The following is a 26,991-nucleotide window of genomic DNA, read 5'->3' as shown; positions in this document are numbered from 1 at the left end:
ACGCACAACAAGAGGTGGAGGGGGCGGCGGCAGCAGCAGCAGCAGATCCTGCCTAACTATTAATTGCTCCCCGCCGAACATTTCCCCTTTTCCTTTCTTTCTTTCTTTTGGACACATCTGGCTGGTTTGGCAGGAGCGCGCGGGGAGGGAGGGGGGCAGAGAAGGCAAGGGAGAAGCAGCAGCAGTAGGGGCGGCCCTTCTTCGCAAGGCGCCCCCCGCGCGCTCACAAAAGAACCGAGCCCACGAAGAGCACGCCGAAGCGGGGCGCCGGAGGGAGGAGGCAGCCAGCCCGCGCCCGGGTCGGCCTGCTGTGCCCGCGCCACCATGGCCCAGGCAGGGCAGCTCAACATCCTGGAGCCCGGCTGCCCGATCCAGGTGGAACACGACCGCAAGAGGAGGCAGTTCACCGTCAGGCTGAACGGTAAAGGCGAGACCAGGTGGAGGTGGCGGAAGAAGAAGGGGGCAGACAAGGAGAGGGTGGGGGGTGGAGGTTGGCTCGTGCATGGCTCCCCACCCTCCTTTTATTTGGCCCTATCGGATTTGCTGTGTGTGTGTCCCCCACCCCCAAAAAAATATACCCCCCCACCCCCGCGCAATCTTTTGTTTGGAATGTAGGGAGGCGATGGATGCGCTTGCAAAAAAAACAAAAAAAAAGCCTTCCCCGCAACGCTGGTGCTGTTTCCTTGGAGAATTCAAAGCAAATCTCTGTGGTTTTTGTTCTTGCGAGGCTTAATTTTTTTATATTAGTTTCTCTCTCTTTCCTTTACCCCCCCTTATCTTCTTTATTTTTTAAAAAAACTATTGCTGCATTGGGAGGCTGGTTATGCAACAGATTAGTTATGGTGTCAACCTCTTAGCAACTGGATACAGGGAGATTGTGGGGAGAAGGAGGAGGTGGGGGAGAAGGGGCGACCCAGAAATTTTATTCCTGCTTTCTCTTCTCTTTCTCTCCCCCCCCCCCCCCGCCGCCTTCTTCCCCTGTGTGAGCTGCGCTCTTTTGCTCCCCGTAAGCTGCTGCTACTGCTGTCTTGGTTACTCTCTGGTTGGTAGGGGAACACCTGTCCTCGCAGGATCTATTTTTAAATAAGCTGTGGAGGTTGATACCAGAAGCCCCCCACTCCCTCCCCCTTCCGCCCCAGCTCTGTGGTACTAACTTGCTTAATTTTTAGTTTGATTGCTGCCGCCTTCTCCCTCCTCCCTTTTCTCTCAATCTGCTAATTTTGAGTAAATCATGTGATGGGCAAGATTACTTTTATAAATCCGGTTCCCTACTTATTTTTGCTGCAGGGAACAGTACTTAGATTTTAAGCTGCATCTTACCAGCATGTGGGGCCTGATCCTATGCGTAACTTATATCCTGCAGACTTTCCAAAGGGAGTTGCTTTCGAGTAATTTGCTGTGGTTGTCAGACATTGGCTACGGCTGCAGTCCTGTTTTCGGCGGTGTGGCTTGAGAGTCCTAAAACACATGCAGTAAAAAAAGCACCACCCATGACCATATGCAGAGGGCCTCCCCTTGTTTCCTAGCATCACGGCTGAGGCCCAGGGCTAGTTCAAGGCATGTTGCCGTCTGAAGCAAAGCGGCAAATGGTAACACTAACACTAACCCTTCCCGAGTCTGGGGCTGCTCACACAGCATTCGTGTACAGCACATGACTTCCCTCAATGAGTCCCGGAAACTGTAGTTTGTTAGTGGTACCAGCCCGTAATGGCACCCACCTGAGAGGTGCTGGAACTGTGCTCCAGCTGAAAAAAAGCACTGCCTATTACTAAGGGTAAACTGTGTGAAAAGAGTGAAGCTGTGTGTGTGTGTGTGTGAGAGAGAGAGAGAGAGAGCGCCTTTTAACATTACTTTTTGCAAGGTCCATGTTGGGATCCTCAAATGGCTTAAGCACGCTTCATAGCTTTCCTGATTGACCACTGAAGGGATAGTTTACGCAGGGTTCCCCAAACTTAGGTCCCCAGCTGTTTTTGGACTACAACTCCCATCATCCCTAACTAGCAGGACCAGCAGTGAGGGATAATGGGAATTGTAGTCCAAAACCATCTGGAGACCCTGGATTAAGGGGTAGGCAACGGGCAAGACAAGGGTACCAGACTTGGGCTGGGAGACCCCCCTGCCATAAACCTTGGAAATAAGCTTCCAGTCAGAACAGAAAACACCGAGCTTAGATGAGCCAATATTCTGACTCTGCAGAAAGCAGTTTCCCATGTTTTCATTCAGGCTTGTTATGGGTGTCTGTATGAACAGGACACCAGATTAGAAATGCCTTTGGCCTGATCCTGCAGGGCTGTTAGGTAGGCTCCTGTCTACCCATTTAATGGATCAGCAACATAAAGGAATGCATATTTGCTCCCAAAGCCGGCCGCACTGACTTGCATCTTCAGCAATATGCTGGTGTTAGATATTATCAATGCTATTTTGAAAAGTTGCGCGGAAAGGTACAACACCATTGCCCATTCAGGAGATGGGTTGTGTGAGCAATGCAAAAAAATAAGTTCATTAAATATTAAGGGGTGGGGAGTCGAAAATGATGAAGTAACTCCTCAGAGTACCATTTGGTTTCAAGATGGTTCTGTGTCAGATTATAAGAGTGGATAAAAGTGCCTTGCTGATGAATACATAAAGCTTAACACCCTGCCCAGTCAGAGATGTGCCTCTGTTAGTCGTTTATGACCCACAAATGACCTGAAAGGAACACGGAAAATCTCTGCTCCTGTTTGCATAGGAGAATCTCCTGCAACAGATTCTTGCTCGCTGCAGACGACCAGGCAGGTGGCTATTTCTGTAAACCTCAACTGGGATATATACTGTATTGCATAGATAACTTTCTCTCAATGAAAATGCTTGTCTTTTCTAAATATATCAAGATATGTTCCATTTTTCCTCTTCTGCTTTTATTTTTAAGCTAAGAACCACCATTTTTGGGTTTAAGGAAAAAAGAATCTAAGCGCTTGCTCCTAGTCAAATTGCAGGTTATATTAAAACGGGCAAACAATTTCTAAAATGATATACCCAATAGGAGACATTGTTCATAAGCTACTAAGAATAGTAACACAGAGGTTTTGTTTTTCGCTATATACCACCACATGCTGTTTTTTCAGGCCTAACAATGGGTGAAAGTAAACCATCAAATGAATATTGCTGGGACAACTGAAGGGCTGCAAAGAAAACAGTGAAGCCAAACAGTCTCTTTAAATAGCACATGGTTAAAATAGTTTCATACTGATGGATTCCCGTAGGAAATCTGCCGAGCCGTAAATCAGTTCAGTTGCTCTTGTTGTTTTTAAAAAGTTGTGTGAGTGAAAAGGTATTGTTGCAGTAGGCTTTAATTTTCTTTAGCTCCGAAAAGAGATCTCGAAAGGGTGTGCGGAACATGATAGGGAAATATTTAGACAAGGGTGGAGAGTTTGGGGGGGGGGAAATGAGCAAGGAACAGATGTTAGTGTTCACTCTTTATAATGAAGGCAGGGTGTATAGGGAACACTGTTGAAAAAGCTTGCAGCTGGTTTCAATAACATTTTCCACCAAGCACCTGAATGAAATGTGGAACTCTCTGCCACATGATGGCCAAAGGAACAGCTGCATCCCCAGAAGGGCTATACAGGAGATCATGGTGCATTTTAAATATTCAGGGTTTCATTGAACAAGTGGTTCCTTTCAGGGAATAGTATGTTCTATTGTAAGGGACGCGGGTGGCGCTGTGGGTAAAAGCCTCAGCGCCTAGGGCTTGCCGATCGAAAGGTCGGTGGTTTGAATCCCTGCGGCGGGGTGCGCTCCCGCTGCTCGGTCCCAGCGCCTGCCAACCTAGCAGTTCGAAAGCACCCCCAGGTGCAAGTAGATAAATAGGGACCGCTTACCAGCGGGAAGGTAAACAGCGTTTCTGTGTGCTGCGCTGGCTCGCCAGATGCAGCTTTGTCACGCTGGCCACGTGACCCGGAAGTGTCTCCGGACAGCGCTGGCCCCTGGCCTCTTAAGTGAGATGGGAGCACAACCCCAGAGTCTGTCAAGACTGGCCCGTATGGGCAGGGGTACCTTTACCTTTACCTTTACCTTATGTTCTATTGTTGGATTCTGTCACCTTTTAAAAGAATTATATTTCCTTTCCTCCCAAGAGCTCAAAGTAGTGGTACAGCCCTGTGAAGTAGGCTAGTCTGGAAGAGTGACTGGAAGAGGGTACAAAGGGTGCTACCTAGCTATAAAACCAGTTTACTGGCCTTGCAGTGAGGGCAGACATCTGCCCCCTAGACTTGCTCTAATGATCAGATGTAACGCTAAACCTTGGCTTGCCTACATCTCCTCTGGCACAGCTACAAGGAAATGATCAGAAACTTTTCCTTTCCTCTTTACATGAACTGCAGTTTAGTATGTCATTGATCCCTAAACTTGATTAATCTTGACTGTAGTTAGTTGAAACAAGCCACTTTCACAAACTATGGCTTACATCGTCTTCTTTCAACAATCTGCCATTCGGGGTTTGTACGACACACTAAACCACACTTAATCTGAAATGGAAGTGGAAGCTTAAGGTCGGCTCCTTGCAGTTACATCAGAAAAGGAGAGGGAGGAAAGACAAACCCAGAGCTCACTGCAGATTGTCCACGGTTTAGTACTGCATCCAAACAAAGCCACTATTTATCCCCATTGTAACCTGGGAACTGTAGGGATCAGCATGACTGCAATAACACATGCATAAGAGTAAAGTCCACTGAAGTCAGTGGCGACTGCAGAGGTTCAGCTTCTAAGCTTTACCAAATGATCTTCACCAGCCAAAATGCAACCTTTAGTGTTTACTTGGAAATGCAAATGATCTTGGAAAGAAGTTCTAAGCTTTAAACCCTGGTATGAAGTGGGACTTTCATTCTCTGACTTTCTCCATTGCCAGCCTTCCCCAGCTTGGTGCCTTCCAAGTGTTTTGAGCTGTATCAGCCCCCAGCCAAGAATAGGCTGCTCTGTGCTAACCCATCACAAACTTGAAAGCCTCATTATCACCGCCTTCCCTTGCCACAGCGCTACAAATGGTCATAATTGCTCCTGCCCTGAAAAAAAGTATTGGAGCTGCACTCACAGTCCACGGCACAGCTGAACAGTAGTTTGCGGGGAGAAGGTAGGAATCTCTCTAGCTTAGCCTTTTTCCTGATACGCAAGCTTTGTAGTTTTAGGAGACATTTTTCTGGGGATATATGCCATTGTGAGAGTTTCCTCCTTCCATCCAGATTCAGATCTACCACCTTATCTATGTGAGACTTTGCCTGCACCAGTAGCAGAATCAGTTGGTGGGAGTTCTGAGAAGATAGAATGGGCTGGACTATGTCAAGTGAGCTTGTGTGTGTGTTAATTACACTTTTGATGCTCACCTACGTTTTTAAAAAACCACCTCTCCCTGCAACTGGGTAACAAACAAAACAGAACCTTTCCCTGTGATGAGCTGTTTCTTTTTTACTTGCGGAGCTTCTGCTTCTTTTTCTTTATGGGCGGGGGGAGTGCTCACATCACCCCAACCTGCAAGTTGGTCCACTCCACTACTTGATCATCTGAGGCCCTTTTTTGTGTGCCTCCTCCACAAGAGGCCCGGAAGCCAACAACACCAGAACAGGCCTTTTCTGTGGTGGCTCCCTGTTTGTGGAATGCTCTCCTCAGAGAGGCCCGCCCTGTGCCTTCATTACATATCTTCAGCCACAAGGCGAAAACATTTATATATAACCAGGCCTTTCGTTGATTAACATTCTATGGCCTTTTAAAGGTGTTTGTTTTTATTTGATTATGTTTATTTTGTGTTCTCATTTTGTATTTTTATGTTGTGAACCGCCCTGTGATCTTCAGATGGAAGGCGGTACAGTCATACCTTGGGTTGAAGTAGCTCTAGGTTGAGCAGTTTCGGGTTGCGCTCCGCGCCGACCCAGAAGTAACGGAGTGCGTTATTTCCGGGTTTCGCCGCTCGCGCATTCGCAGACACTCAAAATGACGTCACGTGCATGCGCGGAAGCGGCAAATTGCGACTGGTTGTGTTCGCTTCAGGATGTGAACGGGGCTCTGGAACGGATCCTGTTCGCATCCAGAGGTACCACTGTACGTTAGAAGCTTCCCAGAGTGGCTGGGGCAACCCAGTCACATGGGTGCAGGATATAAATAAATTATTATTATTATTATTATTATTATTATTATTATTGAATAGGATGTCCCTATTTTCATCAGAAATGGGTATGAATAACATGCTGCTTGTATTTCAGAGGGGCTGTAGAGGACGTGCTCCATTTACCTTTTTTGCTGGTCTCCTTTGTGAGTGTGTTTTAGAAGGCTATTGGGTGTGTGTGAAATAATATGTCTAAAATTAAGGAAAGTGATAGAGCTTGCAGATTTTAATAGGAATCCTGCAACATTTCCCCCCCATGATTCTTTGTGTTTGCTTTGTCATTGTGGCCTCTTCCAAACTTCCCCAGAAGATCTGAACACATTTAATTCTTGGCACCGAAAACAAAAGCCTTCCCAGTAACTTTTCTCACTTACGTGCAATAATTGTTGCTGCTGTTTTAAATTGCCCTGCCCAGTTTGCCTTCTCTGATTTGAATTGAAGGTGAATCCCAAAGAGGAAGGAGCTTTGCATTGTCAAACATGAGCTGGCCTGTTTGCCAAGTGAGTTCTCTGGCACTCCTGTGGCTGAAGCCCTCTCTCTGTGGTCTGTTTGACTCTCTCTTTCTCTCTAGTAACATGCCAGTTGCTCGAGTTTGAGGGAAAACAACCCCCTTCTAAACAAGAGTTTTGTCCTGAATCACAAGAAAGCAGCGGCGCTCTCGGAACAAACTGTTCCTTTTAATTCTGCAACCTGCCTGGCCTCTCTGTCTCTCTCTCTTTTCTTTCTCTTTCTCTTTCTGTGGGCGCTTGTTCAAACAGCATTCATAGCTGTTTCCTGTTGCCTAGTCCGAAGGCCAAGAAGGAGTCTCCTTATCTGCATTACCTCCTTTGCCTGTTTAAAAAGTGTGAGAGACAGGAAGGGGTGGTATGAACACACCAGAGTGTTAGTGCGCGGGTGGGTTGCCCAGATCCAACTTTCCCCATGTGCATTTAATTTTTGCGTGTTCCTTTGCGCACAATCACATGCAATTGAACTCTTACCTCCATGTTTCCCGTCCACACTAGTTATTTCGGACCCTGACTAGGGGGTGAGGGGACTGGCTGGGCCAGGCCAGCGGGGAGGCTCCTACATTTTGCTTATCATGTGCAGGTATTTGCACAAGGGCCCTTCCAAGCTGCCCTAGCCATCTGCCTGATTCTAAGAACGAAGGAGGTGGGGGGGCATTTATTTGCCCTGCACCAGAACTAGGGGCAACCCTCTCCCCCAGCCAGCTTGCTGTAGTTTTTAGCACTTCCACGGGCAGCGAATGCTGCTGTTGCCAAACCAGCATCTGTTCAGGGCTGCCCCGAGTCACCCAGCAACTTTCTGCAACAACTTCATGGTGAGTTCTCTGAAACTTACAGTGGTACAGTGGTGCCTCGCAAGACGAAATTAATTCGTTCCGCGAGTTTTGTCGTCTTGCGATTTTTTTCGTCTTGCGAAGCACGGTGTCGGGAAAGTTTTGGAAAAGCTTCAAAAATCACCAAAGTCTTTAAAAACCTCAAAAAGGGCTACCACACCGCGTTCTATGAGTTGCTCCTCGAAGTCAAGTCGCAACTGTATTAACGGTGTTAAGAAAAAGGAAACAAACTTGCAAGACATTTCCGTCTTGCGAAGCAAGCCCATAGGGAAAATCGTCTTGCGAAGCAGCTCAAAAAACAAAAAACCCTTTCGTCTAGCGAGCTTTTTGTCTTACGAGGCATTCGTCTTGCGAGGTACCACTGTACCTCTGGATGCGAATGGGATCTGTTCCGGAGCCCCGTTCGTATCCTGAGTAGAACGCAACCTGTGACTGCGTGGGTCGCGATTTGCTGCTTCCGCGCATGCACGTGACATCATTTTGAACATCTGTGCATGCGTGAGTGGCGAAACCCAGAAGTAACGCACTCCATTACTTCCGGGTCACCGCGGAGCGTAATTTGAAAACGCTCAACCTGAACCACATTTAACCCGAGGTATGACTGTATTTTTCTTTGGGAAAAGCACTGGTCAGACCATTGGTCTGCACTGCCTGGTAGTGGGTCCGTGGGATTTCAGACAGGGAGACTTCCCTAGCCCTACCGAGAGACGCTGGGGATTGAACCTGTGACCTTGTGCGTGCAAAACAGATGCTCTGGCCCTGAGCTCCATCTCTTGCCTCTTCCATATTGATTCGCCGCGAGCGCAGATTCCTAAAGCACAGCAGAGCTTAGCTAACTCACATAAGTGATATTTGGAAATGCCGTGTCCCCAAAGAAATTTCGCTGTGTGGCAGCTCCTTCGCCATTGCAGTGGTTTCAGCCTGGCGACACTGAGCTGAATTGTGTGTCTGACACACTTGGCCTGTTGAGGCTGGAAAAGGCCTCGCTGACGTCCGTCATCCCTTGTTTGGGGTTGTACCAGCCTCTTCCACCTCCTAAGGACCCCCTCTCCTGCCCAGCATCTTCCCAAGACTCAAAGCTGTGCCTGGGTGCTATTCAGCGCATGTATGAATTGGGGGCTTTTTATTCTGCCTGGGATGATTGACAGCTCTATGCGGGAGCGCATGCAGTCTACGCACAGAGCCCTGCAACCCCTCCCCTCTGGCCTGACATGCTCCCATGCCTACAAGATTATGAGTCAATGCAAACCTTTCTTTCCTTTTTAATTGGAGTTTAGTCAGTCTTTACCCTGCCTCATGCGTCCTGTGCGTGAAATTTAAACCACACAATCTCTGCGGTCTTTTGCACTAGCTGAAAGAAGACTCGGTCCCATCCGCGCTATAAATCTGAAACTGTGTCCTGCCACTTTGAACAGTCATAGCTTCCCCACCAAAGCATCCTGGGAGCTGTGGCTTGCAAGGGGTGCTGGGAGTTGAGTATTCCTCTCACAGAGCTACGGTTCCCAGAGGGGGTTGCAATCAATTCCACCAGTGTGGTGTAGTGGTTGAGAGCAGTGGACTCGTAATCTGGTGAACCGGGTTCGCTTCCCCGCTCCTCCACATGCAGCTGCTGGGTGACCTTGGGCCAGTCACACTTCTTTGAAGTCTCTCAGCCTCACTCACCTCACAGAGTGTTTGTTGTGGGGGAGGAGGGGAAAAGGAGATTGTTAGCCACTTTGAGACTCCTTCGGGTAGTGATAAAGCGGGATATCAAATCCAAACTCCTCCTCCTCCTCCTCCTCCTCCTCTTCTTCTTCTTCTTCTCCTCCTCCTCCTCCTCCTCCTCCTCCTCCTCTTCCCAAGAAGCTCTTGAGAATTGTAGCTCTTACAGAGCCACAGCTGCTCAATTTAGACCAGGTGAGTGGAACCTTTAGGCACTCCAGATGTTGCCTCGCCGAGCATGGCCAGGGATGATGGGACTTGTAGTTTAGCAATACACAGAGGGCCAGATGTTCCCTGCACCTGGTCTGGACATGACTGAGCTGGATAAGTGAATGGCCTGACTCAGTGGCTTCCTATCTGCAGATAGCAGGCTTAGGATGTAGAATCATAGTAGAGTTGGAAGGGTCATATAGCCCAACTCCTTGCAATGCAGGAATCTCAGAAATCTGTTGTCTTTTTCTGCAGTAGTGTTAGAAGAGCACTCCGTTTTCGCAGTGGCCAACCAGTTGCCTATGTGAAGTGTGCGGTAAGACCCGAGTGCGAAAGCACCCTCCCCACTTGAAACAGCAGACCTACTTGTGGGAGCCTGCCCCAGTTAAGACAGAAAGCAGCTTTGTTCAAACATGCTTATAAGTTGCCTTGATGTTGGCCTTCTTATTTTTTTAAAAATATATTTTTTAAAGGAATTTTGCCTTGCCTTTGCGGCTCAAGAGCTTAAGCTACACATGGTGGCTAATGCAGGAAGTGAAAAATGCCTTCGTAACACGTGTACTTAACAACTAAGCAGGTGGATTGCGGAGAAAGTTTTTAGCAGAAGAAGAGAGACAGCAAAAATCAATCCAGCAAGGATGGGGGGGGGGTGTCTCCTTGTCTGGGCAGCCCAGGACTTTACCATGTACACTGCCTAGTCTTGCACCCCAGAGAAGTGCTGCTAAGCTCAGTGGCGTAGCGGTGTTTGCTGGCGCCCGGGGTGTGCACAGCCCCAGAGGGTGAATGTACCCCTTTGCGCTGGCCCAGCCCTCGTCCCCAGAGCCAAGCAGGCCTGTGCTATGCTGCCTGTCCATCCACATAGGGGGGAGCCTGGCTGGCCAACATGGCCCTTGGTGGGTGAATCTTCCCATGGAGAGGAATGCCAGACCGGGCTATGCTGGGCTCACCCCTTGCCTGCCTCCGTCTGCGTCTGCTCACCGTCTGAGTGAGGAGTGAGCGAGCGCTAGCTGGGCAGCCATTTAGCGAGGGGGCCAGGGATGCTGCAAATGGGGCCAGGCCGAGCTCTGGGCCCAGAGATCCCTGGTGGCAGGCAGGGCAAGACAGGGATCCCTGTGTGGGGATGCCTGGTTTGCGCCCCTCCAAATTATGTGCCTGGGGTCCTGGCCCCCCACACTATGCCTCTGCACTCCATTGTCCCTCAAAACAGACAGAGACTAACAACAACAGTCCAACACTCGGACCAGAACACTGCACTCCTTCTCCCTCTTTCCAGATGTTCAGCTTCAACCCTTAACATCCCTTGCCAGCATGGCCAATAGTTAGTGCTGATGGGAGTTGTAGTTGAACAACATCTGGAGAGGTATGGGTTCCCCATCCTTGTTTTCCACAAATACTAATCAGCACCCCCCCCCCCAGGGACTGTTAAAATACGCAAGCTCCCCCCACCTGCAATCTGTTCTCTGTCCATTATGAAGACTGATTCTTTGCTAATGGGTACTACAATTCTGCTGCCTTAGAGAATTATTGAGAAAATATAGTGGTAGTAATGTAATATGAATGTACTGAAGTGCTGTATAAATAGCGTTTAGTACTCTATAAAGCTGACCCTAAGATAATGGAAGAAGAAAGATGCAATCGTAGAATTGTGGAGTTGGAAAGGACCCTGAGGGTCATCTTAGTCCAGAGCTTTCCCAACTTTTCATGTTGGTGACACACTTTTTAGACATGCATCACTTCACGACACAGTAATTAAATTTCACTAGCAGGAGGCTAAACGGACCCCTTTCTAGCCCCGGGAGGAGCGCGAGGAGTGTTTGTGCGACACCAACACACTGCAGCCAAACACACTAACGTGTCGCGACACACAGTTTGGAAAGCTCTGACCTCGTCCAACCCCCTGCAAGGCAGGAATACGCGGCTGTTCCATACGGGGATCAAACCTGCAACCTTGGTATTATCAGCACCACGCTCTAACCGACTGAGCTGTATAGGCATCCTGTAGAGGTCTATCCCGTACGATGTAGGAATAGAGCCTTTAGTGTTTAGTTGAGAGTGTATTAACCTATGGTCTGTGTGTGTGGTTTGGGAGCTGCACGGTCAGGGAAAAAACAAATGTTGTCCAGGGTTGTAAAGACAGCGGAGAGAATAATTGGGTGCACTCTTCCCACCTTGGATCAAATCTATGGTTCCAGGTGCCATAAGAAAGCTGCAGAGATGGTGCGCACCCCGGAAATGATCTCTTTCAGCTTCTGCCTTCTGGAAGAAGGTACAGGTTTATAACGACTAGGACTAGCCACCTGAGAAACAGTTTCTACCCAAATGCGATTTTGGTTTTAAACGCAGTGTAAGGTAGTCTCTATGGGAGTATACTGTATTTAATTATGGGGTATCAGAGTTTTTAGGGGGCTACACAGGCTGGGATAGCTGGCATAGCAGGCTTGTTGGTTTCTGAATGTCTGATGTAGATTTTCAATTACGTTGTTCTGTGTGGGACAATGACAATAAAGAGGTATCGTATCGTATCGTATTATAGTGTGGCGGCACTTGCCCTTTTGGAATATTAGACAGGCACTACCTCTGTTGTCCTTTTGGGGCCTACCAAAGACCTTCCTCTTGCAACAAGGCGTTGAAGTTGAGCTCTTTCCCAGCCTGCACCTGTGTTGGAATTGTTGTAAAGTTCTTTAAAATCTATTTCTACTGTTGTTTTATCCATTGTTCTTTACCACCCTGGGCTCCTTTGGGAGGAAGGGCGGGGTATAAATTTAAAATAACAACAACAACAAGTCCAGGAGATTTTGGTTCTGTTCCATATTTCTTGTAAGTGTGTGGATGCCATCTTTTCTCCCGCAGGTTGTCATGACAAAGCGGTCCTGTTGTACGAGTACGTGGGGAAAAGGATAGTGGACCTGCAACACACGGAAGTACCAGATGCCTACAGAGGAAGAGGAATAGCCAAACATCTGGCAAAGGTACGGGTTGCAAATGGTGCTTCTACTTGTAGCTCCTCCCCAAAAGAGTACACATATTTGCATAAAACCTGCATCCCACACTAAGTTATACTTGGAAAAGACTGATAGAAACAAGTGAACCTGTTAATAATAACAATAATAGTGTTTGTTTGTTTGTTTGTTTGTTTGTTTGTTTGTTTGTTTGTACATACCCCATCCATCTGGCTGGGTTTGCCCAACCACTCTGGGCGGCTCCCAACAGAATATTAAAAACACGATAAAACATCAGACATCAAAAAATTCCCTAAACAGGGCTGCCTTCAGATGTCTTCTAAAAGTCAGATAGTTGTTTATTTCCTTGACATCTGATGGGAGGGCATTCCACAGGGCAGGCGCCACCACCGAGAAGGCCCTCTGCCTGGTTCCCTGTAACCTCACTTCTTGAAGTGAGGGAACCACCAGAAGGCCCTCGGAGCTGGACCTCAGCGTCCGGGCTGAATGATGCAGGTGGAGATGTTCCTTCAGGTATACTGGGCTTGCCGATTAATTTTGATAGGTCAAACTCTGAGTAGGACTAGCATTGGGTACAATCCAGAGTTTGTGGCGAGGAACCTGCAGCCATCCAGATATTGATAGACTCCAACTCCCATCAGCCTCAGCTAGCATAGCCAGTGGTCAGGGATGGTGGAAACTGTAGTTCTACAGCATCTGGAGGGCTACAGCCTTGCCATCCCTGTAAGAGATGCAAGTCTGGAAATAAATTGTCATAATTTAGGGGAAGCTTTAGGGGAAGACTGTGCTATCGGGTGAGTATGCAGCTTCGGGTGGGCCAGCCTTTTGGGGGGTTCTTTAGTTTGTACTTGGACTAAACTACCACTGATGTTAAAGATACAGTTGTATTGCAGGATACACAGGGATTTGGTTCCAAGGGTGGTGTGCACACGCGAAAATCGCGCATAGCCAAAATTACTTTTTCCATGGCTGGCTGGCAAGGGGAGGAAGCCTTGTGGGGAGGCCTCCCCAATATCTGCTGCCTCCCCTCCTGGCAGAGAGCAGGAAGAGGGACATAAGCAGAGACAGATGAAGATAGAAGGGAGGAGCAGAGAGAGAGAGAGATGCAGGCAGAAGAAAAAGGCTGGAACGAAGCTGCAGCCAAGCATGTGTGGTTGAAATTGTGCATGTGAAATGCATGTCGGCTGTGGCTCAAACAGAGGACCATCCTCTGTAAAACAGGACTTGTGGCCACCCTGAGTACCTTTGTGTGTGTCAGTGGCTTTTCCTCCTGGCAAACTTAATTATGGGTTTGAAATTATTCAGAAAAGCACAAGAGCAGGCTTCCTCAACCTTGGCCCCCCAGATATTTTGAGACTACAGTTCCCATCATCCCAGACCACTGGTCCTGCTAGCTAGGGATCATGGGAGTTGTAGGCCAAAAACATCTGGAGGGCTGAGGTTGAGGAAGCCTGGAGGTTTCCTCAGCCAGATCTGGAGATCTGGCATGGTGACAGGGTAGGTGGGGAGACACCATAATTTGGGGGTCGGACGCATGCTTTTACTTGGAAAACTGGTGGTCGGAAAAGGCACAGAAGGGTCAACGTTTTAGGTAGAGAGCTCAGACCCACATCTTAATATTCATGAATGACGAAAATATTAGGGGTCTGGGCAGCAGGGGGCGAGCTACTTGTTGAGGTGTGGCTCCCGTTGCCCTTGCAACTCTGGTATGATTTGTGCTCACAGAAGATCCCAGGATCAATCTCTGTGGTGGTATTTCCAGGTAGGCTTCCTTTCTCAGACCCTGGAGAATTGTTATCTGTCTGTATAGGCAATAGTTAGCTAGACCCAATCATCTGGTTCTCTATACAGTGGTACTTTGGGTTACAGGCGCTTCAGGTTACAGACTCCGCTAACCCAAAAATACAGTCATACCCCAGGTTAAAGTAGCTTCAAGTTAAGTATTTTTCGGTTGCGCTCCGTAGCAACCTGGAAGTAGCGGAGCACGTTATTTCTGGGTTTCGCCGCTCGCGCATGCGCAGACGCTCAAAATTACGTCACTCGCATGCGAGGAAGTGGTGATACGCGACCCGCAGTCACGTGTTACGTTTACTTCAGGATGCGAACGGGGCTCTGGAACGGATCCCATTCGTATCCAGAGGTACCACTGTAGTACCTCGGGTTAAGAACTTTGCTTCAGGATGAGAACAGAAATCGCGCAGTGGCAGCGGGAGGCCCCATGAGCTAAAGTGATACGTCTGGTTAAGAACAGTTTCATGTTAAGAACAGACCTCCAGAACAAATTAAGTTCTTAACCTGAAGTACCACTGTAATGGGCTGGGGAAGGCTGCATCAGGTGGATGTGATTTGGGGAAAACGCGCTTACAGGCCAAATTGGGATCTAGGCCAGGTCAAATTTAGCTCACAGGTCAAGGTCAAAGGTTCTCTGCCCCTATAACCAGGGTGGGGAACCGTTTTTCAGCTTGAGCACCACATTCTCTTCTGCAGAACCTTTGTGGGGGAGGGGGACACATGCCAGGGGTGGGCGGGGCCAGAGGCAAAAGTGGGTGGAGCAATTTATACAAATTTATTCTGTACAGTAGTCTTGGTTCTTCACGTACTTTCTCTCGCAAGAGACATTATCAGAGTTGAAGGACACATTCCAGCTAGGTGGAAATGCTCAAGGAGGGTGTGGAGTGTGGTTGTGTGAATGGGTGTGGCTTGAGGAGAGTTCTGAGGGCCTGGCAGAGAGGCTTAGAGGGGCCATATTTGCCCCTCCCCTGGGGCCTGGGGTTTCCCCTCGCTCCTGGGCAAGAAGGCAGCTTTGTGTGCTCAAACCAGGTGGAAAATGTGCAAGGGCTGTTATCTGGGGAGCTGGTTGGAGGGGAACCAAAATACGGCAAGGGAAGGCTCAATTGAATGCCGAGCTTGGAGGGTTGGGGGTGGGGGTTACAGGAGAAAGCCATATGCCCAATTACAGGCTGCTCTAATAAACCCTGACGAATGTCCGCGTTATCCTTCTGCACTGCTGCCTCCTCCTCTGTCTCCTCTTTAAGCCCTGCTTCTCTCGACGCTTGCCTGCTATTTTTAGCCCTCCTGTTTTCCAGAAGCGGAACCTGGTCTCTTTGGGAGTAGTAGCACCAGGGTGGGCAAGGCGTGGAGATGGAGAAGGCTCGTTTTTGCATATTTGATTGCCTGTGATTTGCCTCATTTCCATAACGAGGGTTGGCAGGCAGCAGATGTGACGTGCTCTCTCTTCCTGATTGTCCTCTCTTGATCTTCAGCGTGAGAACAAGAGATGCTCTCCCCAGGGATGGAAGGAAAAGAGGCTGCCCACGTCTGTTGACTGGCTCTTTCTGTTCAGTGGTAGCCTGATGTTGACAAATGTGAGGAGGTGAAAAAGCTGGTCGGAGAAGCTTTATCTGCCACATTTCTGCCTGTCAGATTGCTGTTTAAATGGTTTGGTGGATTGTTTATTTTATTGCTTGCCCTGCTTGTCTGCAGCACGCTGGTAGGGAATTGCATTTGCATGAATGCACCGTGCTGGCATTGCATAGCCTACCACCTTTCTAGGGATAGGGGCGAAATTTTGTTTAGTTTGCATTTAAAGTTGAACCTACCTAATTCACACTTTGCAAAACAATACAGGCACAAAACCCCAACCCTCAAAATCTCTGTTTTTTCCAATTTTGCAGTGCAATATTCCAGCCAATAAATACGAACAATTATTTCATTTCGTCTTATTTATGGTTTTGGATAACACACACACACACACACACACACACACGTAAAATGGCCATGAAAATGCCTATATCGATGAAACTAACATCCAGAAATGCATTATACTGGGAAACTTTCTTTTTGCAAAAATGTGTATATTTGGCAAAATTGCATACCAAACTTTGTACGTAAGAAAAAATTCTTACCAAAAGGTTGGTGAATTTTCATAAGGATCTTTTGTTAGAAAGAGGGGAGGGGAATCGCAAAGTGATACAGAAATACAGTCGTACCTTGGTTTTCGAACAGCTTAGTTCCCAAATGTTTTTACTCCTGAATGTCGCAAACCTGGACGTGACTGTTCGGTTTGCAAACTATTTTTGGAAGCCGAACGTCTCATGGGGCTTAGCCATGATCTGGTTTTTCAACGTTTTGGAAGTAGAATAGACTTCTGGAACGGATTCCATTCAACTCCCAAGGTACGACTGTATTGAGAGAAATTTGTTTCAATTCACATTTAAAGGTGAATCTAACTAATTCACCCTTTGGAATTCTGAATTTTGCAGTGTGGTTCTCCAGCCCAAGTAATGTGTACAAAAATACACATGGTAGAGTAGAACATGCACATATTGCTGAAAATAACAAACAAAAATGCATTATGTAAGAAAATGTGTTTTGTAAAAGAAAAATGTCTGCATTTGGTTACATTAGAACTAAAAGGCTGATGAATTTTCGTGAGGCTTTTTTTTTTTTTTAACGAATCACAAATTGGGATGGAAATGAACTTACGATTGGAACAATGAGAAATGGAGCGAAACCGAAACTGACAAATTTCCCTGCTGGGTTCCCTTTCTACGTAGAACTTGGTTGAAAGCAGCCTAACTTTAATATGGGTCTGGAAACAAATCAGAAGACAGTGAAAGCTAGAGGGGACCAGCATAATACGTTCGTAATGCCTGGCTCTGATTCATACAGAATGCCTGCTAGATTCTGTAGAAGAGGACATTTCTAGACTATTTTCAAAGTTAGCTCCTTGTACAACAGTATTGCAGACAGAATGCTTAGCAGAGCATGAACTGCTGACCTTCAAGTAATCTGTACCCCGAGAGGTTGGTATCTCAGGTGACCCTAAGTTTGTAAAAGGCTCTGAGTGCCCCTGAAGCCACTTGTAACAGGGATGGATCCAAGTGCGTCATCCAAGCGATGAACATGAGCTTTTAGGAAAGTGGATCCTTCTTGGCCCCAAGGTCCGAACGTGACAGTGGTTTGAGGGCTGGGCTTCTCCTCCCCTGGTCTTCTCCACCCTCTCACCAGCTTATAGATACAATTTCACACACACCTTTCACATGTGGAGGTTCAGCTCCCCTTATTCCTCAGCTGATTGGTGCCAATGGTCTTCCTCAAGATGTTTCCAATGACTATCAGCCGGGCAGTGACAGGGAGGGTGCAGCATCTGGGGAGGCAGTCTTTGGACCACATGGAAGTCGGCCGAGGGCCGCTTGTGGCCTGTAGGCCATGGATTGGTGACATGCCCTTCACAGCAAGGGCAGCTTCCTCCCAAGGAAGGTAAATTGCCACTTATCTCGGCTACCTTTGAAGGTGACTCGGAAACTACCACTAATCCAGAATGCGGCAACCAGGCTGGGGACTGGGAACAATCACCGGGACCATATAGCAACCAGTCCTGAACAACTGGCTCCCAGTACATTTCCTAGCACAATTCAAAGTGTTGGTGCTGACCTTTAAAGCCCCAAACGGCCTCAGCCCCTGTATACCTGAAGGAGCGTCTCCACCCCCATCGTTCAGCCCAGACACTGAGGTCCAGCGCCGAGGGCCTTCTCACAGTTCCCTCACTGTGAGAAGTGAGGTTACAGGGAACCAGGCAGAGGGCCTTCTCGGTAGCGGCGCTCACCCTGTGGACATCCCATCAGATGTCAAGGATAAACAACTGTTTGACTTTTAGAAGACATCTAAAGGCAGCCCTACAGGGATGCAGGTGGCGCTGTGGGTTAAACCACAGAGCCTAGGACTTGCCGATCAGAAGGTCGGCGGTTCGAATCCCTGCAACGGGGTGAGCGCCCATTGCTCGGTCCCAGCTCCTGCCAACCTAGCAGTTCGAAAGCACGTCAAAGTGCAAGTAGATAAATAGGTACCGTTCCGGCGGGAAGGTAAACGGCGTTTCCATGCACTGCTCTGGTTCACCAGAAGCGGCTTAGTCATGCTGGCCACATGACCCGGAAGCTATACGCTGGCTCCCTCGGCCGATAAAGCAAGATGAGCGCCGCAACCCCAGAGTCGTCCACGACTGGACCTAATGGTCAGGGGTCCCTTTACCTAAAGGCAGCCCTGTTTAGGGAAGTTTTTAATGTTTGATGTTTTATCGTGCTTTTAATATTTTACTGGGAGCCTACGGGGTGTCTAGGGCAGTCAGATTGGCGGCATATTAATAATAATAATAATAATAATAATAATAATAATAATAATAATTATTATTATTATTATTATTATTATTATTAACGATTATTATTATTATTATTATTATTATTATTATTATTATTATTATTATTATTATTGACCACCTCCTAATAGTGCCCCCGTCTTGTTGACTTCATCCAGGCCAAACTACTGCAGCCAGGCATGGAGATCTATTCAGGCACCAGTTGTTTCTCTGTGATCTGAAGCAGATATATATGCAGCGGAATCCCAGAGCTCTTGAATTCTCTCTTAGCTTCTCATTCCTGATTCCAGAGCTCTCCATTCTCTTGGATCCACTGCATTTGAGCCTCCTTCACTTCTGCCTCCCCTCTCCCCCTGCTCCAGCATCCGTTCGCTAAATTAGCTAATGATCCAGGAGAACTGTGCAGCGCTTATTACATCTGAGCGTTGGGAAAAAGAGGGAAAGGGAAAGCTGCAATTTCTGGTAGAAGTGGCATCGGTTTGCAATTTTGATCCATGAAGCTCCCAGTAGGGATTTTCTTATTTCTGCCCACCCCTGACCAATTTGTGGGGGTTGGGGAGGGGAGTCCTGCTGTTCCTGCATGTGCGGCTTTTCTTCCTCTCCAGTGGTAATCCTGCTCCCTCCCTCCCTCCCCTTTGCAACAGACATAGGGGAGATGAGGACAATTTACAGCTTCCTTTGTCTGTGTGAGGCCCTGATAAAGGGGGCCCAGTCTGTGCCAGGAGGAATTCCTGCCACATCTTAAAGAGATAGCTATTTCACGAACATCAAATCAGAGGTGGCACTCAGAAGCTTCCTTAAGCATCCAGACAATGTCATTGTGTATCCCTGAGCAACTTTCTTAGCCAAGCTGCTTTTGTCTTTTTTTGTTTGCTTTTAAATTCCCATACACAAGCTTGATAATATCCTCCCAGCATTTATCATCGTTATTACACTGGTACCTCGGGTTAAGTACTTGCCGTATTTTTTGCACCATAACACTCACTTTTTTCCTCCTAGAAAGTAAGGGGAAATGTCTGTGCGTGTTATGGAGCGAATGCCTGCGGGTGGCGGGGGGGATCTGCTGCAGTCGTGAGCAGAGGATCCATAGTTCCCCTTCCTTCCCTCCTCCGTGGTTACAAAGCATGGATCCACATGGATCCTCAGGATTTTTGTATTGGGCTACTCCAAACTCACTGTCAGATCACATGTCTGTGGCCACAGCATGAACCACAAAAATCATATATCCACTATTTCGTTTAGAATATTTTTTTTCTTGTTTTCCTCCTCTAAAAACTACGTGTGTGTTATGGTCTGGTGCGTGTTATAGAGCGAAAAATACGGTAATTCTTTCTGGAGGTCGTTCTTAACCTGAAACTGTTCTTAACCTGAAGCACCACTTTAGCTATTGGGGCCTCCTGCTGCTGCCGTGCCGCCGGAGCACGATTTCTGTTCTCATCCTGAAGCAAAGTTCTTAACCTGAAGCACTATTTCTGGGTTAGCAGAGTCTGTAACCTGAAGCGTATGTAACCTGAAGCGTATGTAACCCAAGGTACCACTGTACTTGTTTTTCCACGCTTCACACCAAGGTCCCAGGGCAAGTTAGAAAGTTAAAGCATAGCTACATAAAAAGGTACTAAGCATCTTAAAAAACCTTTAAAAAAACACACAAAGCATAACGTCAATGAAAAGGGGAGGAGGAGAACAATATTTTAGAATAAAAACTTCTAAAATCCGTAGAAAGACCCGGTAAAACAGCAGCTGCTCTCTTTGTGGGGGCAATCCTAATTCCTTGAGGTCTGTCTTTTCAAATATGTTTTTGAAAGATTAGTGGTTTTTACGATTATGATTTTAATGTACAGTACATTATGCATATTTGTTATATTTATATTTTTAACCCACCCTTGGGACCATTTGCTTGCAGGTGGGCTGTAAATGCAAAGGATTTTTGTATGCCTGCCCTCTAGTTACAGAAGGATCTCTCAATTTTGGTTCTCTGTTTCTCATTTTCCAATATGGAATCCAATTCTCCACATTCAATCTGCGCTATATATATATTTTTTAATCCTCATGAAAATTCACCAGCATTTTAGTGCAAATTTATTATAATGAACACATTTTTGTATGCAGTTCTGACTAATGTACACATTTTTGCAGGCAATTTCCCCCAATACAATGCATTTTTAAAAAAAAATTATGCATGAAAATGTTCTTATGAACACTGTCCCCAATATATGCATTTTTATAAATACTGTTTGGTTGGAGAACCACATCGCAAAATTCGAAGAAGTGTAGATTTCTAACGATGACTGTATTTCAGATTGCTTCAGAAAGTGTGACTATGATAGATTTGGCTTTAAATGTAACCTGAATAAAATTCTGCCCCCCATCCCTATATGCCCTCATTGGCTGACCAGAATTTACACATGTGTTGTTACAGACATTGCTTTAGAAGACATCAGTGGTACAATTATATGATCTTAGGCCACATCATATGCTATGATACTAAACAGTCATGTCTTCCCTCAAAGAATTTTGGGAGTTTGTTTCTTACGGGTACTGTTAGAAGACTCTGGGAGGGAAACCGGAGTAGTCTAACAAACTACAGCTCCCAAAATTCTTTGAGGGAAGACACGACTGTGCTTTTTTGAGTACTGCACGAGTTTGTGCCCCCCCAACCCCCCCCCCCCCGCTTTTTTCAGGGGGAAATTGCAGCGTGAAATCGTGTGAGATCAAACTCCAAATTTACCTCCATTCTCTCACGAGAGAAAATGGGGTGTCCTAGTTTTTTCTGGGACACTTGCAGGGTATGAAATGGGGGTTTTTTTGGTGGGGGGGAGATACCACTTTCAAGATGACGTTTGCCACCTGCAGTTTTAGGGTTGGTTTGGTGTTTGGGTGGGTGTTATTGGTTTGTTTGTATGTTCTTGTTTTTATCATGTATTTTGTCCTTTTACATTGTATTTTTTTATGTTGTGAATCACCCTGAGATTTGCAGTACAGTGGTACCTCGGGTTAAGTACTTAATTTGTTCCGGAGGTCCGTACTTAACCTGAAACTGTTCTTAACCTGAAGCACCACTTTAGCTAATGGGGCCTCCTGCTGCCGCCGCGCTGCCGGAGCATGATTTCTGTTCTCATCCTGAAGCAAAGTTCTTAACCTGAAGCACTCTTTCTGGCTTAGTGGAGTGTGTAACCTGAAGCGTATGTAACCTGAAGCGTATGTAACCCGAGGTACCACTGTACACAAATTCAGTAAATCATAATCACAATCTGCTTTGCATGCAGAAGGTCCCAGGTTCAGGGGCAACCCTGCCGGAAATCTTGGAGACCCTCTGCCAGTCAGTGAAGACAATAATGAGCTAGATCAAGGGTAGGCAAACGAAGGCCCGGGGGCCTGATCACGCCCAATCACCTTCTAAATACGGCCTGTGAACGGTCCAGGAATCAACGTGTTTTTACATGAGTAGAATGCATGCTTTTATTTAAAATGCATCTCTGGGTTATTTGTGGGGCATAAGAATTCGTTCATTTCCCCCCAAAAATATAGTCCGGCCTCCCACAAGGTCTGAGGGACAGTGGACCCCTGCTGAAAAAGTCTGCTGACCCCTGAGCTAGATGGACTAATGGTCTGACTCAGTATAAAGCATTTTCCTAGGTTCCTGACATTAACTTGTTAAAATCTGCTGTCTGAATGAATCAACTAAAAATGTGCTCCTGATTAACGTTTTTAATAATAATAATAATAATAATAATACAGTGGTAAAGGTAAAGGTACCCCTGCCCGTACGGGCCAGTCTTGACAGACTCTAGGGTTGTGCGCCCATCTCACTCAAGAGGCCGGGAGCCAGCGCTGTCTGGAGACACTTCCGGGTCACGTGGCCAGCGTGATGAAGCTACTCTGCCGAGCCAGAGCCGTACACGGAAACGCTGTTTACCTTCCCGCTAGTAAGTGGTCCCTATTTATCTACTTGCACCCGAGGGTGCTTTCGAACTGCTAGGTTGGCAGGCGCTGGGACCGAATGACGGGAGCGCACCCCGCCGTGGGGATTCGAACCACCGACCATGCGATCAGCAAGTCCTAGGCGCTGAGGCTTTTACCCACAGCGCCACCTGCGTCCCCAATACAGTGGTACCTCGGGTTAAGTACTTAATTTGTTCTGGAGGTCCGTTCGTAATCTGAAACTGTTCTTAACCTGAGGTACCACTTTAGCTAATGGGGCTTCCCGCTGCCGCTGTGGCGCTGCTGCATGATTTCTGTTCTTATCCTGAAGCAAAGTTCTTAACCCAAGGTAATATTTCTGGGTTAGTGGAGTCTGTGACCTGAAGCATATGTAACCTGAAGCGTCTGTAACCCAAGGTATCACTGTAGTAGTAATAATAATTCCATTTAACATTGCAGCCCTGGTTGAGACAATCAAAGTCATGAACATCAACAAAAAAATAAAAATAAGGATCAGGCAAACCAGCTTGTAATTTATATTACTGAAAATCAGTATGCACAGTAGGTCGGCACCTGTACGGACCAGATATTCAACATGCACCTGCAACCTCTATGTAGCTTACTTGTTGCACTTTTAAGGTCACATCCTTACCATACGTTGAAAGCACAGGGCTTCTCCCAAAGAATCCTGGGAACTGTGGTTTAAGGGTGGTGGGAGCCGCTGCTCAGGGGGGTAAACTACAGTATCGAGGATTCTTTGGGATGGGAGCCATGTGCTTTAAATGTGTAGGGCAGGCATGGGCAAACTCAGCCCTCCAGATGTTTTGGGACTACAACTCCCATCATCCCTAGCTAACAGGACCAGTGGTCAGGGATGATGGGAGTTGTAGTCCCAAAACATCTGGAGGGCTGAGTTTGCCTATGCCTGGTGTAGGGTATGAATGTGACCTCACTCTTTCTCCAAAATATGTTTGCTTGCTTGCGAAGCATTTGCAGTGGCACATCCAGACAGCCAAACCCTATTTAGCCAGAAATTAGTCAGAAATTTGGAACCTTACCCTGCAAACAGCCAGTGTCTTATTCAAAGCAGAAAACTCGCTGCTACATTTGGGTCTTGACAGCGCTTACGAGAGCTTGACGTTGCAAGATGTTGATGGTGATTCTTTCGCTTTCCTGTGTTTTCAGGCAGCCTTGGATTTTGTGGTCGAAGAGGACTTGAAAGCCCACCTGACGTGTTGGTACATCCAGAAATACGTCAAGGAGAACCCACTGCCTCAGTATCTGGAACGTTTACAGTCTTAACGCAGGAAGGCTGAAGAGCCTACACTCCTTAAGACATGAGCGAGCCTGGCCTCTCTAGACGGCCCTGTGCAGCTTTTGTTTGTGGGCTGACTTGGGACCCCCGAACAGCCCCCTGCACATGCTCAAGAGTTCTTATTTTTGTAAAGACAAACGTGCAACTCCTCAACAATGCTTCCACCTGGCTCTTGCGATAGCTGGTCTCACCTGGATGTTTGTTGTTTACATCGGCCTCCTATCTTAAGGAAACCATCAGGTGTCAAACTAGGCCTTCGTTAGCATTGTGGCAATAGAGGGGTGGATAAGCGGGGGTCACCTCCTAATTTTGGTTCTTCCTCCCAAAATAATAAGCATCAAGCAGAATGATCTGAGATCAGGCACCGCTTTCTTTGCCAACGCAGGGTTGGGAAAAGCTGGAAATCTACAACCCTGCAGAGGCGACGGTCTTTTTTAAACATCCACTTAGGCCCTTAAGCGCATTTTGCTACGTCGGGATGCCAACTCACAATGCAAAATAAACCGTGGCTGTCGCAGGGGTTGGACTTGGAAAGGAAGCAGGTTTTCGGTGCTAACTGCAATAAACACGATGCTTTAGAGACGAGAAAACTGTGTCACTCCGATGTGCTTCTGCAGACGTGAGCAATATGGACTGAGTGAGACAGTTAGCAAGTGTACATGGTGAATTTCGTTCCCGACAACAAGGGAACGGCCTACCTGGGTGGCCACCCAGAGGCGAAAGGTGTAATTCAGCGATCCAGTTCGTTTGGGGTGGAAGGCTGAAAAACTTGACTGCACATTGGAGAAGGAAAGGGCCTGTTGTTTTGTTTTCGTTTTGGGTTTTGGTGGGATTCTTCTTCTTCCTCGCCCCCTTCCAGAACTCTCCTCAAGTGGCGGGCGTTTCCTCTCACACAGGAGAAGCAATAACAAGACTGAGAGTTTAACGGGTAGCAGGAGGAAGGAAGGAAGGAAATGGTAGGGCAGAGGAAGCTGTGCGAGGCAAACGAATCCTGGGCATTTTAACAACAGGAAAGCCAGTCACGATCGGCAGCCACTTTTTAGGGTCTCAAATGGAGACGAGCCAAGGAAAAAGCTGCGGCAAGTAAACCTCAGCTGACTTACTGACAGAAACGGACAGTGCAAAAAAAAAAAAAATACAACAGGATTTGCTTGGCTGCCTTGGACATAAGCATGTGAAAGCTGTCAGAAAGAAAAGAGGAGGACTTGGCTTGTTCTCTGGCTTGCTCTAAGCAGCGTTTGTGTGGATGGAGAAGTAATTAACACTTGAACCTCATCTCCGTCTGCCTGTGGGTTACATGATCGAAAATGGCAATACCATTTTCCCCCTCTAGTTTTTCAACACTTCATTTTGGCTTCCCATCATGTTGCCCAAACCCTGTCCCTCTGCTCCGAAGTCCTTGTGTGGAGACTTATACTCGACTTAAGAGCTATTGTAGCTTTCTCAGCAAGGCGGGCTAGGCCAGGCTGCCATGGCGACGGCAGACCGCAGGGGCTTCTCTGTTTGTTCCAGGCCTTTATCGCTTTGAAATGTCCCCCTCTCTTGCCCGGCTTGGTTCTTCAACAATATAGCTGGTGGGTTTGGCTGAAATAAGACCATGGGTCCCTGTGGTAACATTACAACAGGAAGCTAGGTTGATTGGTGCTCATCTGTATTGTATTTAAAACAGCAGAGAATCAGTTCTGGCATTTGTGGAGGGATATCTGATGGATTTCCACTCTCCTGACAACTTTCTCTCTCCCCCGCTTTTTGACGCACACCCCTGCCAACCACTGCTGACATTTTTGGGTTGGAAAATGGGTAGACCTCTGCCCATTTAAGGGCTGAAGTGAGCTAAAGCAGATGGGCAGAGGAAGCCACCAGTTTCTTACCGTTCTGTAACTACTGTCGCGTCCGCACCATATTTTTAAAGCACTTTTGTACCGCTTTCACAGTCACGTAGAATTCAGAAGATTCTCTAGGGGAAGCCGTGACTGTTAAAAGCGGCATAAGAGTGCTTGAAATGTCTGGTGTGGATGTTGACCGTATCATAATTGCCAATCCCCTCTCCTGTTGTCTTGATAAGATCAACATTTCAATGCAGCACTCGTGCTAGGTATGCTGTCGGGTGTCATGTGGAAAGAACCAAGCAGTGAATGCAATCCTAGTCCCACTACATTTTTTTGTACACTCTCTCTCTCTCTCTCTCTCTCTCTCTGTGTGTGTGTGTGTGTGTGTGTGTGTGTGTGTGTGTAGGCAGGCATTTATGGCTGTCAGAAACACGGACTTGCCTCTCCTGCTCATGTATACCACTGTTCAACGCAGGTAGAGTTTCTGCCTAGGATGACTGCAGTGGAGGGTCCTTCGTTTTGATTTCTTGAGAGAGCTTAGTGAGATCAAGGCCGGCCAACCCTGCCTTAAAAACAAGCTCAGTATTTTGATAGTGCTGCAGCTTCATCCTGAAGGTGCTACAACCATCATTTCAGTCTCTGATCCACCTGAGATGTGTTTTGATAGTATTTTATTACAACACCAAGGGTTTACTGCTGGGTCCACCCCCTTCTCTGTTCTCTGTGTTTTGATATTATGTTGAATAGCAGTGCTTGCCAGTTCCAAGCTGGAGTTTCCAGTTACTCATCCCTTGCCACCAAGAGATTTGCAGAAGCAACTGTGGTGGGGTGGAAACGACTTCTCTCCCTGTCTAGATCAGGGATTAAGAACCCATGACTCTCTGGATGTTGTTGGACTCCCAACTGCCATCATCTCCAGCTGGCATGGCCAATGATCAGGAGTGGTGGAAGTTACGAGTCCAGCCACACCTGGACAGCCACAGGTTCTCCAGTTTGACTCTAGTTTATTTCAATGATAGGGCATCTCCCTTGCAGCTTGCTAAGACAATTGCTACGGCTTGCTGCTGGAGAACAGAACAGAAGATGGAGGCATCTCCCTTACTCATGTGTTGAAGGCACAAGCTATAAAGCTAATTGGGGAAACACAGACAATTGAATAACTCCCAAAACCACCAAATGGAATATCTATTTATGACTTGTCCTCCAGTGTTGTTTTCCACTCAGTGTGGATATATTTTCATTGACCCCCAATCCCTTACTATTCAATTAAAAGTGGTAAATAATGTGCCTTTCCTACTCAGGACCTCTTAAAATGATCTTTCTGTTGTTGTTTGTGTCTAACATTATCCTTCCCCCATTTGTCATATTATTAAGGAAACCTGACCCTTTTGCATGGTATACAATAAAAATGTGTGGCTAAACCAATTGG

At 47.1% G+C, this 26,991-nt stretch overlaps 1 protein-coding gene across 1 annotated transcript; it reads left to right on the top strand.

Annotated features, from left to right (window-relative positions):
- On the top strand, positions 1-26,987 carry NATD1 (N-acetyltransferase domain containing 1). Its single transcript, XM_028705365.2, has 3 exons — positions 1-421; positions 12,234-12,352; positions 23,604-26,987. The coding sequence occupies exons 1-3, from the start codon at positions 325-327 to the stop codon at positions 23,718-23,720; spliced, it is 333 nt and encodes a 110-aa protein (XP_028561198.1). The 5' UTR covers positions 1-324; the 3' UTR covers positions 23,721-26,987.
- Positions 26,988-26,991: the final 4 nt, after the last annotated feature.

The sequence above is a fragment of the Podarcis muralis genome, chromosome 14 (assembly GCF_964188315.1).
Source record: "Podarcis muralis chromosome 14, rPodMur119.hap1.1, whole genome shotgun sequence".
Lineage (NCBI taxonomy): Eukaryota > Metazoa > Chordata > Lepidosauria > Squamata > Lacertidae > Podarcis > Podarcis muralis.
Note: the sequence above shows the minus strand (reverse complement) of the source record. Positions and strands in the feature narration are given on the sequence as shown.